Genomic DNA, 18,745 nt, shown 5'->3' on the forward strand with positions numbered 1-18,745 from the left:
CTGAGTTCAAATTCTGCCAAGGTCGACTTTGCCTTTCATCCTTTTGGGGTCGATTAAATAAGTACCAGCTACGTACTGGGGTCAATGTAATTGAAAAATCCCCACATCCCCCAAGCTGCCCTTGTGGCAAAAATTTGAAATAATCAATAATATTAATAGGCCAACTTGTTGTTTTTGTATGTCTGTACCTGTGGTGTGTGTAACACTTTACCTCAAAAGAAGTGAGAGGCAAAGCAGGAGAGAGGAAGTGAGAGAGAAAGAGAGAGTGAGAGAGACAGTGAGTGGTGACGGCGTTCGTTTTGTGTTTTTAAATGATTATCACATTGCAAGAAAAGTTGATACATAGATATATAGACACATTGTTAAATTAAAAGTGGAAGGGAGGAGGGACACAGGAAGTGAGAGAGACAGTAGATACAAAGATCGAAAGAAAGTTGATACATAGATACATTGTTAAATTAAAGACAACTACAGCAAATATTGGATATCACTTTCACTTTTCATTACCACACGAGGATAAAATTAATTTGCAAATGACTGAGTACTCCACAGACATGCATACCATAAGGGAGTTCTCTGGGAGATTCAGCCTCACACAGAATGTGACAAGGCTGGCCCCTTTAAATTACAGCTACAACTCATTTTTGCCAGCTGAGTAGACTGCAGTAAGGTGAAGTAGAGTACCTTGCTCAAGAAAACAGTGCGCTGCAGGGAATCATATTCATGACTTTACAATCGTGGGCTGAATACCCCTAACCACTGAGCCATGCACCTTCACTCTCTTAACTATAGAGAAAAGAATTGAAGCGATAGAGACAGAGAAAGGAAAGCCTCAGTCATTTACAATGATAATTAGACTGAAATACAATTAATCTTTTCTAGCTTCTTTACATTTAACAATGAAGAAGCGGGAAAGACATTTAGTAATGAATAGAGGGAAAGTCTTTCAGGTGCTTACTTTTTTATTGTGAGAGTTCTAGAATGATCCAGTGTTAGTTCTCTCTTCTTTCCCTCACCCCCGGTACTTATTCGCTTTCTTTCATAGTTCTTCATGTCTTTCATAGTTCTTCATTTCTCATGGCAACAGCACACAAATTACAGATGCTTACATTTTTTATGTTTCCCGTGAATTTTTCACGGGTCCAGCTCGTTATTATTATTAAGGTAGCGAGCTGGCAGAATTGTTTGCACGCTGGTCAAGATGCTTAATGGCATTTCTGGTGCACATTGTGCATTTCTTTGGTGTTCGTATGTAATAGTCAAATGAAGTTACAAATGCTGTGTCCTGTCGGTGTTAGCACTGAATTTCTGACACTATATTACAGGAATGCAAAGCAAGGCATTGTGTGATAGAGAAGTTTAACTATAACAGTCGGTAGTTAAAGCGAAGCAGATCTGTAAGTCAAGTCAGAATGCATGTGTGAATTGTCTTTTTGTGGGTGTGTCGATGTTAGTTGTTTCCCTGTCAAGTTCTCTGTGTGTATGTCAGGCATCTCACTTTGCTGTAAGATTCTCTCTGCCTGTCTCAAAGAAGTTTGTATATTTTATGCCTGAACTGATAAGCTAGAAAAATAGCTATATAGAACAATAGCTTTACCAAATCCACTTGATCTGTGCGATGGCACTGAAGAAAAGGCCACAGATCAAGTGGAACACCCGTTTGACATTTGAATATGCCCAAGGAGAATTGAAAGATTCAGTTTCGAATCTGAACCAGGGTGGGACTACATGTACAGATTTGCTGTTTTTACTTTCATTTTGACAGACAGACAGACAAACAGAAATTCAATTTTATATTCTTTTATTCTTTTACTTGTTTTAGTCATTTGACAGCGACCATGCTGGAGCACCACCTTTAGTCAAACAAATTGACCCCAGGACTTAGTCTCTGTAAGCCTGGCACTTGTTTTATCGGTTACTTTTGCCAAACTGCTAAGTTACAGGGACATAAGCACACCAACATTGGCTGTCAAGCAAAGGTGGGGGGACAAACACAGACACACAAATACATCCATACATACATATATATATACATATATATACAATGGGCTTCTTTCAGTTTCCATCTACCAAATCCACTCACAAGGCTTTGGTCGGCCCGAGGCTATAGTAGAAGACACTCGCCGAAGGTGCCATGCAGTGGGACTGAACCCGGAACCGTGTGGTTGGGAAACAAGCTTCTTACCGCACACCACTCCTATATTACACATTTAAATTTTGATGAGTGAGAACAGAGAATTGTGCAAGATTCAGTGACACTATTTTGCTTTAACTGACTGAAAATTTATGTGGTGTTTCATTATTTCTGACAGTAACTTATTGATGTATGTATGCGTGCATGCACATACATAGATATTTGTATGCATGCTACTTACTTGTTTGAATATGTGGGGAGTGCATTATCCAAATTGTTCTTTATTTAAAATGGTAGAGTATAAGTTGAGGAAAAATTGGCTGCTATATCCTGCTGGCTGAACACCTTCCAGAAGTTTTCATTTTTTTTCTGCACAAAGTAGACTTTGTTGTTGCATGTTCTCAGATGAGATAATGAAAGGTGTTCTTCTCACAACAACCCCACCATTTGTATATTAGAAACCATATTGTTAAGTATAATTTTTATTGAAGACAGAAGGGTGTAATAAGAGTTTATGGCTGCTGTTTTCAGAGGGCTGAGTGACCTTGTGTTTGCTCCATTTTAACAGTATTGTCTGCCATTGAACAATTTTCCTCTTTCTTCTGTCTTACAGTTTCTATATCATATCTTCAGAGTAGGTAGCTGAAGTAACAGGTTAGTTAATTCATCAGTCATTTTTAGAGACGGTGTGACATGTTGACTTAGTTAGGGGCGGTTTCAGTTGTTTATATGCCATATATACATATTGGTATGTTAGCAGTATCATTAGCAATTTCAGGATGGTGGAGTAAGAGAAACGGTAAAGCATCTAGCGAAATGCCTTATAATATTTAGTTACATCTCTTCATGTCCTGAATTCAGTTCTCACTAGGAAACCAACTTTGTCTTTCATCATTCAATGGTGGGGTTAGATAAAATAAAGTACCAATCAAGTACTGGTGTGGATATAATCAACTATCTGTCCCCTTAAAATTTAGGGGACCTTGTGCCCCACGTTTGTGAATTTCATCTATATTTTTTATTTGTAAAAATAAAAGAAATAAGAATGTCTATAACTCATCAAATTTCTTAAATTTTTTTCTTCTCACTCCTTGCTATTGTGAAACATGAAGGTATTTCTCTATTGCTAACCAGACTCTGTTCATCATCATCATCATCATCTTAGGCATCATTATCATCATCAGTTGATGTCTACATTTCCATGCCAGCATGGATCAGATGGTATTTGTTGAGGCAGATTTTATACAGCCAGATGCTTATCCAGTTGCCAACCCTCGCCTGTTTCCATGCAACAGAATATTTTGCCCTTTGACCAAACATGATTATCACAGAAAACTAGAAATGAACAACTTTTCTTGCATGATGATGTCTAGACCCCCCCCCACACACACACACAGTCATGGGTGTGAACCCTTGTCACCATAACCAACGGAGTGCCAGTTATATCATCTAATTAAATGCTGCTAATTCTTTTATTCTTTTGTTTCCGTCATTTGACTGCAGCCATGCTGGAGCACTGCCTTTAGTTGAACAAATCGACTCCTGGACTTATTCTTTGTAAGTCTAGTACTTATTCTATCAGTGACTTCTGCTGAACCGCTAAGTTACGGGCACGTAAACACACCAACATTGGTTGTCAAGCGATAGTGGGGGAACAAACACAGTCTCACACACACACACACGCACACACACACACATACACGACAGGCTTCTTTCAATTTCTGTCTACCAAATCCACTCACAAAGCTTTAGTAGAAGACACTTGCCAAGGTGCCACGCAGTGGGACTGAACCCAGAACAATGTGGTTGGTAAGCAAACTACTTACCACACAGCCACTCCTGCACCTATTCTTTACAATGCAAACTTAGCTCTACTTTTTATATCAGATGCACAGAACAATCTGTTCTCAGTCTGTAGCTTGTGTTTAGCAGATTTAAATATTAAATTGTATCCCCCCCCCCCGCCTCACTGTGTGCCTACTTTAATTGGATTACTCATTAAGCTACTCACTCTTAATCACTCTTTATATGCTTGTTTCCCATGATTCTGCAGATAAAGCAATTTACAGGCTGTTGGGTACTTACCAGGCAGACGTGTAGTCTTTTTGATCCTCTACCTTGCTTTGGATGTCGTAGTAGTGATTGTGGTTTTACTTGTTTCAGTCCTCAGACTGCGACCATGCTGGAGCATCACCTTGAAGTATTTTAGTCAAATGAATTAATCCTTGTACTTTGTTTTTATTTTTTTTTTTTTGTTAAAGTCTGGTATTCTATCGGTCTCTTCTGCCGAACTGCTAAGCTACAGGGGACATAAACACACCAACACCTGTCCTGGGGGATAAAGACAGACACAAGGACATGCATACACACACACACACAATGGGTTTCTTTCACTTCCAGTCTACCAAATCCACACACTAAGCTTCAGTCAGCCCACGGTTATGTTAGAAGACACTTGTCCAAGGTGCCAGATAGTGGGACTGAACCCGGAACCATGTGGTTGAGAAGCAAGTTTTTTACCACACAATCCACACACACACATACATTGTTTGAAAGACCTTTGGAGATATGCAGTGCTTGAGAAGACTGGCAAGCCAAGTGAAACCTTAACCCGTGGCTTATGCCAGGGGTGTATAACAAACCCACTTATGAGTACCCTTCATTCATTGCTTGCGAAGACCTGTTGTGGCAAGTAAAATCAAAATCGCTGATGTGGCTGATGACTGTACCGCCTGATTGGCACTCGAGATGAGGACAAATATCTGTCAAATGTAAATAATATAAATAAGATGTTGTTGTAAATATAGGTGCAACGTGGCAGTGTGGTAAGAAGCTTGCTTCCCAACCACATGGTTCCGGGTTCAGTCCCACTTTGTGGCACCTTGGGCCATTGTCTTCTACTATAGCCTCAGGCTGACCAAAGCCTTGTGAGTGGATTTGGCAGATGGAAACTGAAAGAAGCCTGTCGTATATATATGTGTGTGTGTGTATTTGTGTGTGTGCGTCTGTGTTTGTCCTCCCCACCATCACTTGACAACTGATGTTGGTGTGTTTACGTCCTCAAAACGTAGCGGTTCAGCAAAAGAGTCCGATAGAATAAGTACTAGGCTTACAAAGAATAAGTCCTGGGGGTTGATTTGTATGTCTAAAGGTGGTGCTCCAGCATGGCTGCAGTCAAACGACTGAAACACATAAAAGAATAACCGGGATTTTTTTTTTCTGCCTTCTTTACCATAATACCTGAAAATGTCAAATAACGAAGAAATTCACATTTTGCAAACTACTAACAATTTTGATGGTTGTCAGTGTGTGCTAAGGATTGGCAATACTTTGGACACACGGACACACATGCACACGTGTACAGAAAGAAAGAGAGTGAGAGAGAATTCTGTGAGTTCAATCTGATCTGTAGTTCACTCCTTTTTGGCATCGTTTCAGACTGTTACCCCCTACCTCCACCACCGTCATTTTACAGTCTTTCCTATCATTTTTCTTTTTCCATTTATTCCTTAGATGGTTAAAATATTTTAATAATCTCATTAGAATGATTATCTGTGAATTTTAATTATTGTTTATAGGTGTGGCATGGTTTGGGGTTCACTCTCACTGCATGGCACCATGGGCAAGTCCCTGCTGCTACATCCCCTGTTTAACCAAAGCCTTGTGAGTGGATTCGGTGGGTGGAAACTGAAAGAAGCCCCTTGTGTGTGTGCGTGTCTTTTCTTAACGTTGTGTGATAGTTGGAAATGAGTGTAACCGTCATACAAATAGTGCCCTTCATTTCCAGTCTCTTGTGAAAAACATGTCTGGCCATGTGGAAATATTACCTTACCTGAGGATGAGTGAGGGTTGATGACAGGAAAGGTATCTGGATGTTGAAAATTTGACGCAGCAAGTTCTAGGAGAAGTGGATGTCAAAATGATGATGAGAATATCCATCCATCCACCTATCTACCCATCTATCTATCTGTCTAGATGGATGGATGGATAGATAGACAGACAGATAGATAAATAAATAGACAGACAGACATAGATAGATAGATAGATAGATAGATAGATAGATAGATAGATAGATAGACAGACAGATAGACAGACAGATAGATAGATAAATAGATAGATAGACAAATAGATAGATAGATAGACAAAAAATAGATAGATAGACAGATAGATAGACAGGCAGATAGATAGATAGATAGATAGATAGATAGATAGACAGATAGACAGACAGACAGATAGATAGATAGACAGACAGACAGACAGATAGATAGATAAATACAGATAGATAGGTAGATAGATAGATAGACAGACAGGCAGATAGATAGATAGATAGATAGATAGATAGATAGATAGATAGATAGATAGATGGATGGATGAACATATATATATAGATAGATAGATAGAGAGAGAGAAAGATTATTTATTTAAAGGTCAAAATACATGTATTAAAACCCAGATATACCTCTGCTTGCATTTTCGCAATGCAAAACCTGCTCCTACTTGTTTGAACATGAACTCACTGGGAAGCATTTGACTGAGCATACAAAATGTCCAGGAGGTAGTCTACATCCATAGCTAACAGTTGCATGCTGTCCTTCTCTTCCAGATTGTAAAAGCTTACCATAACATTTAATCTAAATACAGTGAAATTTTAAGATTTCATTTTTTTTTATGGGCATATATGGGTTAAAGTGCTACATGTATTAGTAGCGCTCTAATACATATATTGTGACCTTTAAATAAATAATATTTATCTCTCACCAGATGGAGTACTTTTTTTGTTGAATTTTCTTTCACGGATCACTACATTTTCTCTCTCTCTCTCCCTCTCTCTAAATATATATATATATATATATATATATATATATTATGTAGATATGGTTAAAATCCAAGCTGTGTCCACTTGAATCACTTCTGCTTATTCCAGTTTTCCAAAATCTGTATGCAGATGTTATATTTGTCTGAAGTATACATAAGAGTTGAAAAATACTGGAAAATATTCTCAGCAGAGTAATAATATCAAAATAGATGAATAAATAACACCAAGAATATTTCTCAATCTCCTGTTTTCATAGATAGATAGATAGATATGTTTCTTTATTAGCCACACAATGCTCAACATAGAGGGGACAAAATACAAATGTAGAGTTTTTCTTTTCGAAGGGGGGCGAAAACAAAGCAGAAGAAAAAAACAAAAGTGGGGACAACGATGAAAAAAAATACATCGCAAAACGTTTGGGGTATTTACAAAAAATATGAAATAATACAGAAAATTCCCAATAAATGGGGAGGTTATCCGTGGAAAGAAAAACCTACGAAAAGACCACGGTAACCTCGGTCCTTAGTGTCACAATTTGTTAAATAAAATTCCTTTTATTTATGCAAGAAACGTAAGTAACTCTCTGTTTACGAAATTTTAAAACGTTTTATAAAATCATGGTCAAGGTGGCTTCGTCATTTATACGTGCCATTCTTGCTACATGTATCCATCTTTTTTCGAAACATTTGCTAGACAACACTTGCCTCTCTACTCTCACCTTCCTTTTCAAGTGATACTTGAAAAAGTTGATGAGAGATTGACCAGAGAGGAAAGTATTTGTCTCTAATCCTTTCAGACGCGTCCACCAGATGCATTCTTTCGCCATAGCCACAAGTACGATAAATACAGCTCTTCCTTCCCGTTTAAAGGAAGGAGGCGTGACGATATTGACGATAGACTTGGTTGATAAACCGACTCGTCCCACACGTGACAGCAGTCGTTCGACATAAGCCCACAGCTCCGAAATGGTTGGACACTGCACGAGTGCGTGCAGAACGGTTTCATCGCTCTGACCGCATCTCAGGCAGGCCGGCCCCGCATTTCGCGAGCCGTGTCTATAGAGCTTATCCCGAACGGGTTGTGCCTCTCGGTAACACTGCCAGGTCAGGGATCTCTGGAAGTTGTCCATAGGTCCCGGACTGAAAGTCGTCCTGAACAGGCGGGTCAGGTATTCCTCGTTGACACCCAGGTTCGCCCCGAGATCGTCGTCGTACCTGCCCACCACTAATCCCCTATAGAATGACTTCGTTGTGATGCAGCCGCTCAAGGTCGACCCAGGACAGCAAAGTTGTTGCAGAGCAACGCGACACTCACGGTGCCATTCGCCATTCCTCGGCCTCTTTTTGATCCTCGACTGCAGCTCGGTCATGGAGACGAGCTGCGGGAAAGCGCGTCGCACAAACGGCGACCACACCTGCTCACCGTCGTCTACGTAGAGCCGGAGATGTCGCAGTCTCAGCGCATGTCTGCGCATCATCAACCACGGCATACCCAGCCCTCCTTTCAGCGGGTGTTGGCAACAAACGGATCGCCTCACCATTGGAACACTTCCTTTCCACAAAAAGCGGAAGAGGATGCGCTCCATTTCGGTGATGGCGCGATTGGGACAAGGCACGACGGTCAGGTGGTATTAGGTGACGGACGCGATGTACGCGTTCGCCACCTCCGCCTGACCTTTTAGGGACAGCTTCCTCTCGGACCATTGCCGGCAGAGAGTGGCCACCCTACTCGTTATCTCGCCCCAGTTCTTCTCTGTTTGCAGGTCCGGACCGAACCAGACTCCGAGCAACTTGACCGGACCGTCCGTCCAGCGTCCCACTACTGAGGCGCTACCGGACGGTATGGGCTTGCTTCTCCAGGTGCCGAGCAGCAAACCCACCGACTTATCCCGGTTGATTTTCGCTCCCGTCACCGCTTCGTAGTCTTTCAGCGTCTCACCGACAAGCTCGATGTGCTCGTGGCTAGACGCTATGACGGTGACGTCGTCCGCATCTGCCGACATGCTCGCCCCGCACCCCAGTTCTCGCGGGATGCCCCTCAGCGTCGCCATCTTTCGCAGTAGTGGCTCGAGAGTCAATACGTACAGGAGCGGTGACAGGGGGCATCCCTGACAAACCGAACGTGCAATGTCGAAGGGTCCCGATAGACGTCCATTGACGCGAACAACCGAACGGATGCCTGTGTACAAGGCAGCCATCCAGCCGCGGAAAACGGGACCGAAGCCGGCCGCTTCGAGGATGGCCTCCAAGTATCGATGGTCTACCCTATCGAAAGCTTTGGATTGATCCAAATTGATCAGAGCCCCACCCATGCCAGGTTCCTTAACTACCCTCTCTATGATGTAGCGCATCAGATGGAGGTTGTCATGGATGCTCCGGCCCGGCACGGCGCACGTCTGCGCCATGCCGACCAGTTTCTCGATGACAAGCGCCAACCGCTTGGCTAACACCTTGGCCAAAATTTTCATGTCTGCATTGAGCAGAGTGATGGGCCTAAAGTTATCTATGGCGTCCCCCTTGTTTGGATCTTTCTTCAGCAGCGTTACCGCTCCTCGGCTCACAAAACCGGGAATGCTCCCGTTCTGCTGCCAGTTGCAGTACACGGCCGCCAAGACGTCTCCAAACAAGTCTGGCATACAGTTGTAAAGCTCGTAGGGCAGACCATCCAAACCCGGAGATTTGTCCGTCGAGCAACCTGCCATCGCGTCCCTCACCTCCTCCGCCGTGATGACCCCTTCGCAGCACTCCGCCTCTCTTGCCGAGAGTCGTGGCAAGCTGTGCAGGTAGGCATTAAAGTCCACCCTGCCTTCTCGCTTGCCACTCCTCCCGAACAGTCGGGTAAAATGACGCTGAAACACCTCGCACATCTTGCTCGGCTCGAGCAATTCGCGCCCCTGTTCGTCTACAAGAGACCGGATGGTGGCTCTGTTACCCCGCTGCGCCTCCGCCATCTGGGCCTCTCGTGCGGCTCCAACACCTTCATTCCTCAGAGCACGCATCCTTGCCCTGACAGCACACCCTTCGTGTTTAGCATTGAAGTGTTGGTCGAGGGCCAACCTCGCCGCTAAAACGTCGGATGCGATGCCACTTTGCAATGCCTCTTCTAACTTTATCACTAGCTCCCCCTCTACTCTGTTCCTCTCTACAGCTAGTGCCCTGCTATACCTTATTGCTTCCTCCCTTACTGCTCTCTTGAGGGCAAACCACCATTTGTCGTTGACGATGGCTCCCGTCAAAGCCCTCTTTACTAACGTGCTAATCCGGTCTCTGAAAACCTGTCTCGACGGGAAAGACTCGTTTAGTTTCCAGTAACCGGGACCCTGCCTATATGCCTTATCTAAGTCTAGCGTACACGTCACAATTTTGTGATCCGTGTAGCTGACTATGTGGAACTGTGGACATCCTAAACTATCTCTATCTCTTGTCCTACACACTATCCTATCTAGATACGATCTCGACGACCCAATGCGGTTGCTCCAAGTCCACGTTGGTACATTTGGGTGGTCGAGTCGGTACCTGTCAGACAACTGGAAGCGTCTGAGCAGGTCTCTGAGGCCTTTGCATCCCCTTCTAGTTTTGTCACTCCCCACGTAGTCTAGATGCGTGTCCAAGGTAGCATTCCAATCTCCCACTAAAAGTAAGGGACAAGACGTTCCCAGGAATACTTCTAGACGTCGAAAGTCCGACCGACCTGTTAAAGGAGGCACATAAACTGCCAGCAACCGAAAAGCGCCTCCATCGCTGCCGTCCACATCTAGGACAACCAGTCTACCCTCCGGGTCCGTAAATATCGTCTTTACTTGGAGATCCAGACTCTTGCGAAAAAGAACCGCCTCACCACTACCGCCCGTCCTCGGCAGACAGGGAGAAAAATAAATGTTAAACTCTCTGCCAAACATGGACTTTAGGGCCCGCGGTTCATGGAGTCTGGTCTCACTAATGGCTATGATATCCAAATTGTGTGACTTGATGTCATTTAAGAGGTACCCTTGTTTCCAAGGGGACCCCAAGCCACGCACATTCACACAACCAATCTTCACCATGATTCTATTTATACGTGTGCTTTAAAGCACAAAACAAAAGAACAGTGAGTTACTTACCGTTCGAAAGTTTTGTTTCTTCCTTGGATTTTTCATTGTACAATTTCTTGCACAAATATTTCTGGAATCCCCCTACCGAGTTGGGGTAGAGGGATTTTATTGTGTTGTGTAATGCTGGTGTTACATGATAAATTTTAATATGTTTTGGCGGTGTTGTGCGTGGGTGGTTGTTTGTTTTGATGTCGTTATTTGTGATGTTTGTTTTAGAGTTGATGTAATTCATCAACTCTGTGTTTGTAGTGTCTATTGCTGTTAGCATTGTTTTTGGTGTGTTAGCATTGGTGTTTATCGTGTAGGCGTTGGGAGTGTTTTCGGGAGATGTGAATCTCCCTGCTTTGTTGTTGTTCGTTTTTCTTTTTTTGCTCCTCTTCCTCCTTCCTTTTTGGGCTATTTTCCATTCCTCAGTACTTGACTCGTCTTCAGATGAAAACTCTGAGGAATCGGAAGGAGGTAGAGGCATGTTGTATGCTTCTGTGTTTGCTTGTGTAAGTGGTTGTATTGTTGTTTTTGTTGTTGTTGGTTGTTGAATTTTTGGTTGTGGTGTAAGTGATGTGGGGGAAGGGGTATCAGTTTTTGTATTGTCTTTTCTTTTTTCGTCTTCTTTGTTTGTTAATTTTGTAGTTTTTGTTGTATTTTCTTTCGTTGATGTTGTTGATGTTGCTTTTATTGTTTTTTGTGTGGATGGCGGTGTGGGCAGCAAGGCTTTTTTTGTGTGTTTAGTTAGTTCTTGTTGTTGTTGTTGTGTTTTTCGGGCAGTCGGACACTCCTTTTTGAGGTGTGCCTCGCTGTCGCATAAGTAACAGCGAGGCCGCCTGCCCTCTACTACTATATGCAACTTTTAGTCTGTTGCCAAAAGGTTGTATGGTGGGATTTTTTTGATTTCTTGTTCGTTTGTGTGGAACAAGATTTGTATGCTTTTTCCGGTTCAATTGCTCTCTCCAACGTTTATTTTCAGTATGTTGATGTTGTCCATATCAACACATATGGCCGATATCAACCATAGTGTGTCGATTGTTGGAGGTGCGTGCTTTATTGTTACCTTTGTTACCTTTTGGCCAAGGTAACTGGGTAACATTGTTATTTCAGGTGTGTGAAGAGTTAGCGCTGAATACGTCTTCGCGAACTCTTCATTTCGAAAAATCACCTGAACTTGTGAAAATCTATAATAAGTGATATAGGATTTTTTGTCCCAAATAGATCTCAAGCATCTTTCGATCTCGTCTATACTGGCCTGTTCCGGCCTTCTACTTTTTGTGTTTATTATTTTATAAATTATTGTTTTCCTATTTGTCTCCTCTCATACGCGCTGTGGTATATTCAAATGTACTTCACCGCTTTCTTTGGTAATCAACTTCCTCGTTTCTATAATTTCCTTTGTCGTGTAGGACACAACAGTTTCACTTTGCTTCAAAGCTTCAGCAAAGTTTTTGTTTTTGTTATTGTTGTTATTGTTGTTGCTGATGTTGGCACTGGTATTGGCGGCAGATGTGGTATTTGTGTCAGTGGTGTTGTGGCTTTTTCCTTCCTCTCTTTCGCTTGCTGCTGGTGAAGAGAGCAAAGGTTGAGTTGAACTGTTGCTGCTGCTGCTGTTGTTGTTGTTGTTGTTGTTGTCGTTGTTGTTGGTGGTGGTGGTAATAATGTTGTCACCAGAATTGGTGCTGACGTCAGATTCTTTGGAAATATTGTCTATGTTCTGTTTTGTAACCTTGGTTACAGTTTTGTTTTTGTTGTTGTTGGTGGTGGTGGTGGCGGTGTTAACACTTGAATTTGTGTGTGTAAATTCTTTTTTCTTTTTCTCCATTCTCTCGTTTAACTGTGAGGAAGGAAGACTAGGAAATTCTTTTTCGAACGAAACACTGCAAAATGCAGCGTTCGTGTCACAAAGATTTTCATGGCTACAAGACGCCATCGTCTCAAAAAAAAAAATGGCTAGAAAGCCGAAATTGGTTTTTATATCCTGGAAATATGCCACACAGGGCAGATTTCCGTCGCAAAAAACTTGCACCAGAGAGTCTATAAGTTGTTATACAACTTTCTATATAAAAATAAACTTTACAAACAAACTTTTTAAAACATAAAGAGGCAAAACTTATGGAGCCGACATGTCTACCGTCCGTCCATAGAGATAGATAGATAGATAGATAGATAGATAGATAGATAGATAGATAGGCAGACACAGACAAACAGATATAACCCAGAATGCATGTTTGGATGCCAAGACTGTGGTAGAAAACAATTACCTAAGGTTCCACACAGTGGGACTGAACCCAGAACCATATGGTTGCGAAGGAGACTTCTTACCATACAGCCATGCCAATGCCTGATGATCTAATTATTGTTTAATTATTCTTCTTTCAGAAAAAGTCTCACTTTATTCAATCTTCAAGAATACATAGACAGGACGTTGGATGCTGTGGTTATAGCTGAGAAGGCAGCAGGTAATCCAAATTCTTTATCTCTATTTGTATTATGAAGGATTAAATTGAAAGATAGTTTTGCCATTATACAGGGTGTCCACAAGGTCTGGGTACATGGAGTAAATAAAATCATAACATAAACAATTAAATATAAGAAATAATAATTTCTTAAAGTATGTGTTAATCCCCATGTGGGTACATGGAGTAAATAAAATCATAACATAAACAATTAAATAGAAGAAATAATAATTTCTTAAAGTATGTGTTAATCCTCATGTACCCAGACTTTGTGGACACCCTGTATAAGTGGGTGGAACATTTAGTAGGCACGGCAACAGAATTTTTATTTTTTTTTCCCCCTGTTAATCTTCAGTTTAAGAATACACCCACAGCTTTTTTCCGTCACCTCTTTCACAATCAATTTCAGATAAATAAAGACAAAAATCACCAATTCACATATTTACTAATTCAGTTGTATGCCACCAATGCAGAAAAGAGTTCCGCAACATTTTAACACTTGCAGTACACTTGTATTCTTTTCAGAATTCACCGGCACACCTGACCTAAAAACATAACTAAAAGTATAAGGAAAAAAATATATTCAGGCTACACTGTGGCACACCTAGCCTTGCCTTGTGGCACACCAGTGTGCTGCAGCAGACCGGTTGCAGAGCACTGATATAGATCAGTTGTTCTCAACCAGGGTCCATGTAAGATTTTGTTGTTGAAATTTATGTCTAATAAATTGGTTATACTTCTACCATACACAAAATGTTTCAATTTTCTTTATATAATTCCCTAATAATATTTAATTCTAAAAATATGATGGGATTTTTTTTTTAATTGAAATCGTAATGGCACCTGTACCAGTGGAGCACTAAGAGCACTGTCCAAGCGTGATCATTGCCAGAGCAGCTGTCTGGCTTCCGTGCCACTGGCACGTAAATAGCACCATTTGAGTGTCGCCTTATTGGCACTTGTGCCGATGGTATGTGAAAAATTATTCGAGCGGGGTCGTTGCCAGTGCCGCTGGACTGGCTCCTGCGCAGGTGGCACATAAAATAAACCATTTTGAGCGTGGCCGTTGCCAGTACTGCCTGACTGGCCCTTGTGCCGGTGGCACGTAAAAGCCCCCACTACACTCTCGGAGTGGTTGGCGTTAGGAACGGCAGCCAGCTGTAGAAACTCTGCCAAATCAGATTGGAGCATGGTGCAGCCATCTGGTTCGCCAGTCCTCAGTCAAATCGTCCAACCCATGCTAGCATGGAAAGTGGATGTTAAACGATGATGATGATGATGATGATGATGAATTACTTTTTCAACATAGGTACATGTGTAGCTATGTGGTAAGAAGCTTGCTTTCCAACCGCATAGTTCTGGGTTCAGTCCCATTGTGTGGCACTTTGGGCAAGTGTCTTCTACTAGAGCCTCGGGTTGACCAAGCCTTGTGAGTGGATTTAGTAGACAGAAACTGAAAGGAAGCCCTTCTTACGTATATATGGTTCTATATCTTTCTGTTTGTCCCCCATCACCACTTGACAGCCAGTGTTGGTGTGTTTACATCCCCCATACCTTAGCAGCTCAGTAAAAGAGACTGATATAGTAAGTACCAGGCTTTAAAGAAAAATAAGTACGAGGATGAGTCAATTGACGAAGTATTCTTCAAGGCAGTGCCCCAGCATGGCCGCAGTCTAATGACCGAAACAAGTAGAAGATAGAAGAGGTTATACAGGGTGTGGCAGAAAAGCCTCCCATATTTTACTTGGTCATTTGTGTGATGCCAATGGCAGATGGTAAGGATGTCTTCATGTAAATATTTTTGGGAGTGGGGTGAGTCAGACACCACCATGATTTGAACCAGTGCATGCTGCAGTTGCTTTCAAAATGCTTGTCAACCTATAAAATGGAGGCGATTCTTTTTTTTTTTTTTTTTTATGCATCCTGTACCCAGTAACATTCACAATTGGATTTGTGTAATGTCATTTAATTTTTGTACAATTTGAAGGGTGTACATTTAATCTCGAATGGACTTTCATATCATGAATTATTCAATTTTAGATTGATAGATGGGAGTGGGGGAGAGAATGGAAAGAAGGAAAAAGATAGCAGGAGAAAAAAGATAATACTTGTGTAACTAGTATTCTCTGACCTGCACCACCCCCCAAAAAAAAAGTTCAAAGTGAAACTTTATGTATTTGTGTTTAAAAAATCCAATATGTCTGTAATCTCAGCCTGTGTTATAGGGAACAGTGGAAAATATGGATATGAATATCAATAGTTAGTTAAGATTTAAGTAGAAAATATTATTATTATTATTATTATTATTATTATTATTATTATTATTATTATTATTATTATTATTATTATTATTATTATTATTTTATGTTTGACTTTTGTTTTGCATTTGTACAAGTTGGATCCAAGTCTCACCCAGAGACCTCAAGAGACAACAAGTTAGAAGTTCATGTAGGTGTTATGCCTAGGGTACCATATATTTGGATTTGTACAGTTTTGTTCAAGTGAATGTTTAAGAAACCATAAGAAAATTATGTGTTTGCTTTAAAATTTGAGATCACATAGACAGTATTTTACGTAGGATATGGGCAGTTCCCATGAGCACTATCTTTTGAACTTCAGCCATTTTGGGCTTTCCTGGTATCTGAGCTAGGTAGTAATCAGCCCGTTTCGCTGTCATTCCCAGGGCACCTATGACAATAGGTATTGTTTTAGTCTTCAGATTCCACATTTTGCTAATTTCTATTTCAAGATCTTTATATTTGCTCTGTTTTTGGTAGGTCTTGACAGATACGTTTATATCGATTGGGACAGTCATATCAATGAGGAGGCATGATTTTTGTCTGAAGTCTTTCAGTATGATGTCTGGCCTATTTGCGTCTATCTTTCTGTCAGTTTGAATGGTGAAGTTCCAGAGGAGTGCAATGTGATCATTTTCAAGTACTGGTGGTGGTTTGTGTTCCCACCAGTTTTTATCATGGGGCAAGTCCAGGTTTTTGCATATTACCCAGTGAATATATTGTGCAGCTCTATCATGCCTGTTGAGATACTCTGTAGGCGCAAGCAGACTGCACATGGAGACAACATGATCGATGGTCTCATTTTGTTGTTGGCATATACGACATAATGGGGAGCTGCCGTTCTTTAATATGTTGGCCTGGTAGTTCTTTGTAGGTAGGCATTGATCTTGGGCTGCTATGATAAACCCCTCTGTTTCTGATTTCAAGCCAGAGGCCATTAACCATTGGTGGGTAAGGGCTTTGTCAATATCTGCATTATTCGCTCTCTTTGGGTATTTGCCATTGAGAGGTTTTCCATGCCATTTTTCAGTCATAATAGCTAAGGCAGCAATTTTAGCACGGGTTTTCAAGCGCTTAGCTTTTTCTGCAGGTGTTTCTAGTTCGTCTAATTCTTGAATTTGTTGCAATTGGAATTCACTTAGATATTCCTTTGCCTGTTTTGTTACTGAGTAAGATGCTTTCTTGCTTTCATATTTTAAGACAAGTTTTAGCATCCAGTCCTCAGAGTTTTTCAGATAGGTGTCTAGGCCAATTGTGGCTACCTTCATTGATAATGCCAGCTGTAGAAGTCCTCGGCCTCCTTCTTTTCTTGGCAGATAAAGACGTTCTATATCTGCCTTAGGGTGGTGCATTCTATGCATTGTCAACAGTTTTCGTATTTTTCTGTCAACATTACATATTTCAGTAATTGACCAGTTAACGATGTTGAAACTGTAAGTCACGACTGGTATGGCTAGAGCATTGATCGCTTCGATCCTGTTTCTCGCGTTCAGCTCTGTCTTCAGTATTGCTCTCACCCTGCGATAACATTCTCTTCTGATCCTTTCCCTCATCACTGAGTGCTTGATATTGTCCCCTTCAATTACCCCTAGGTATTTGTAGCTCTCCGCTGGTTCTAACTCTTTTATGACATTTTGCTGGTCAAGGTTCACATTAGATGTATTTGTCATTTTTCCTTTGATAAAGGTAGCTTTTGCACATTTATCAAGGCCAAATTGCATCCTGATGTCATCACTGAATTGTTTAACAATTATTATTATTATTATTATTATTATTATTATTATTATTATTATTATTAATATTATTATTATTATTAATATTATCATCATCATCATCATCATCATCATCATCATCATCATCATCACCACCATCACCACCGTCATCATCATCATCATCATCACCACCATCACCACCACCATCATCATCATCATCATCATCATCATCATCATCATCATCATCATCATCATCATTACCTCCTCCTTAGCGAATGCGGAGGTATTGTTTCAGTCATGTTTGTTTGTTCATCCATGGACAAGATATCTCAAGAACCACTGGATGGATTCGGATAAAACTTTCAGGGATGTTTGGCCTTGTGACTGGCACAAACTGATTAGATTTTGGAATTGATCCAGTACCAGACAAGGATTCTGAATTATTTTTCCAGTTGTTTTGCTTAATTTTTGAGAATGGCTGGGTTCATTTTTAGCATTCCCGTTTCTGAGAGCAGTCGAGTTTATTTCAGAAATTCTCATTTTAAAAATCATCTCCAGCTAATCTTTGAGAGGATGTTGGTGTTACCTTGTTGTTGGTGCTATTATTATTATTATTATTATTATTACAATGAACTTTGAGGTTGTTTTCAAAACATTGAACATTATACAAATAACATTTAAAATTCTATACAGATTTAAAACCGCATTTAAAATGGATTTGTTCTTTTTTGCTTTACACTGTTTTAAAAGTTATGCTATTATTTTTTTAATACTATTTTCTTTTCCTAAAAGTGTTTTATTTTTAAAATATTTATTTTTTCCAGAGGTGTCGACTACCGAAGGACGATTGGGTTGTTCTGAAGTTCTGTTTGAGAATTCTGGGAGTGCACGGACTCTTGCAGTTGAGCCAGATAGATTAGGAGTGAGTGTATTATAGATATTGTTGTTTGTGATTCAATGAACAATCATCAGTGTGTGTGTGTGTGTGTGCATGTGTGCATTTGTGTGTGTGTGTGTGTGTGATATTGTCCTATCGTAATCACTGCAGCCACTTGACACTAACAGAGCCACAAACTACAAACAAAGAGGATTGATAGAAAGGCACTGAGTTGATTGGATGATTAATAAATGGTGTGATATCTCACTGCTCTGATAATTTACTTCAACTTAATCAAAACAATCAGATTGGAGAAAGACAAAAAGACATGGCTTTATTGGAAACCTCCCCCCAACAATTTGAGAGAAAAAACAA

General features: G+C 40.9%; 1 protein-coding gene across 3 annotated transcripts in view; it reads left to right on the forward strand.

The window, feature by feature from the left end:
* LOC106882205 (E3 ubiquitin-protein ligase RNF123) overlaps window positions 1-18,745 on the forward strand; it is a 117,990-nt gene that overhangs the window by 19,150 nt on the left and 80,095 nt on the right. For 2 of the 3 annotated variants that reach the window (XM_089348028.1, XM_089348024.1), the window contains exons 3-4: window positions 13,408-13,487; window positions 18,318-18,415. In XM_089348028.1, the coding sequence (XP_089204154.1) occupies window positions 13,408-13,487; window positions 18,318-18,415 (178 nt within the window). Of the gene's footprint in view, window positions 1-12,671; window positions 12,821-13,407; window positions 13,488-18,317; window positions 18,416-18,745 lie in introns of those variants that run through there. The other variant, XM_089348037.1, reaches the window with a different exon arrangement.

Source organism: Octopus bimaculoides, chromosome 1, assembly GCF_046866305.1.
Source record: "Octopus bimaculoides isolate indiv1 chromosome 1, ASM4686630v1, whole genome shotgun sequence".
Lineage (NCBI taxonomy): Eukaryota > Metazoa > Mollusca > Cephalopoda > Octopoda > Octopodidae > Octopus > Octopus bimaculoides.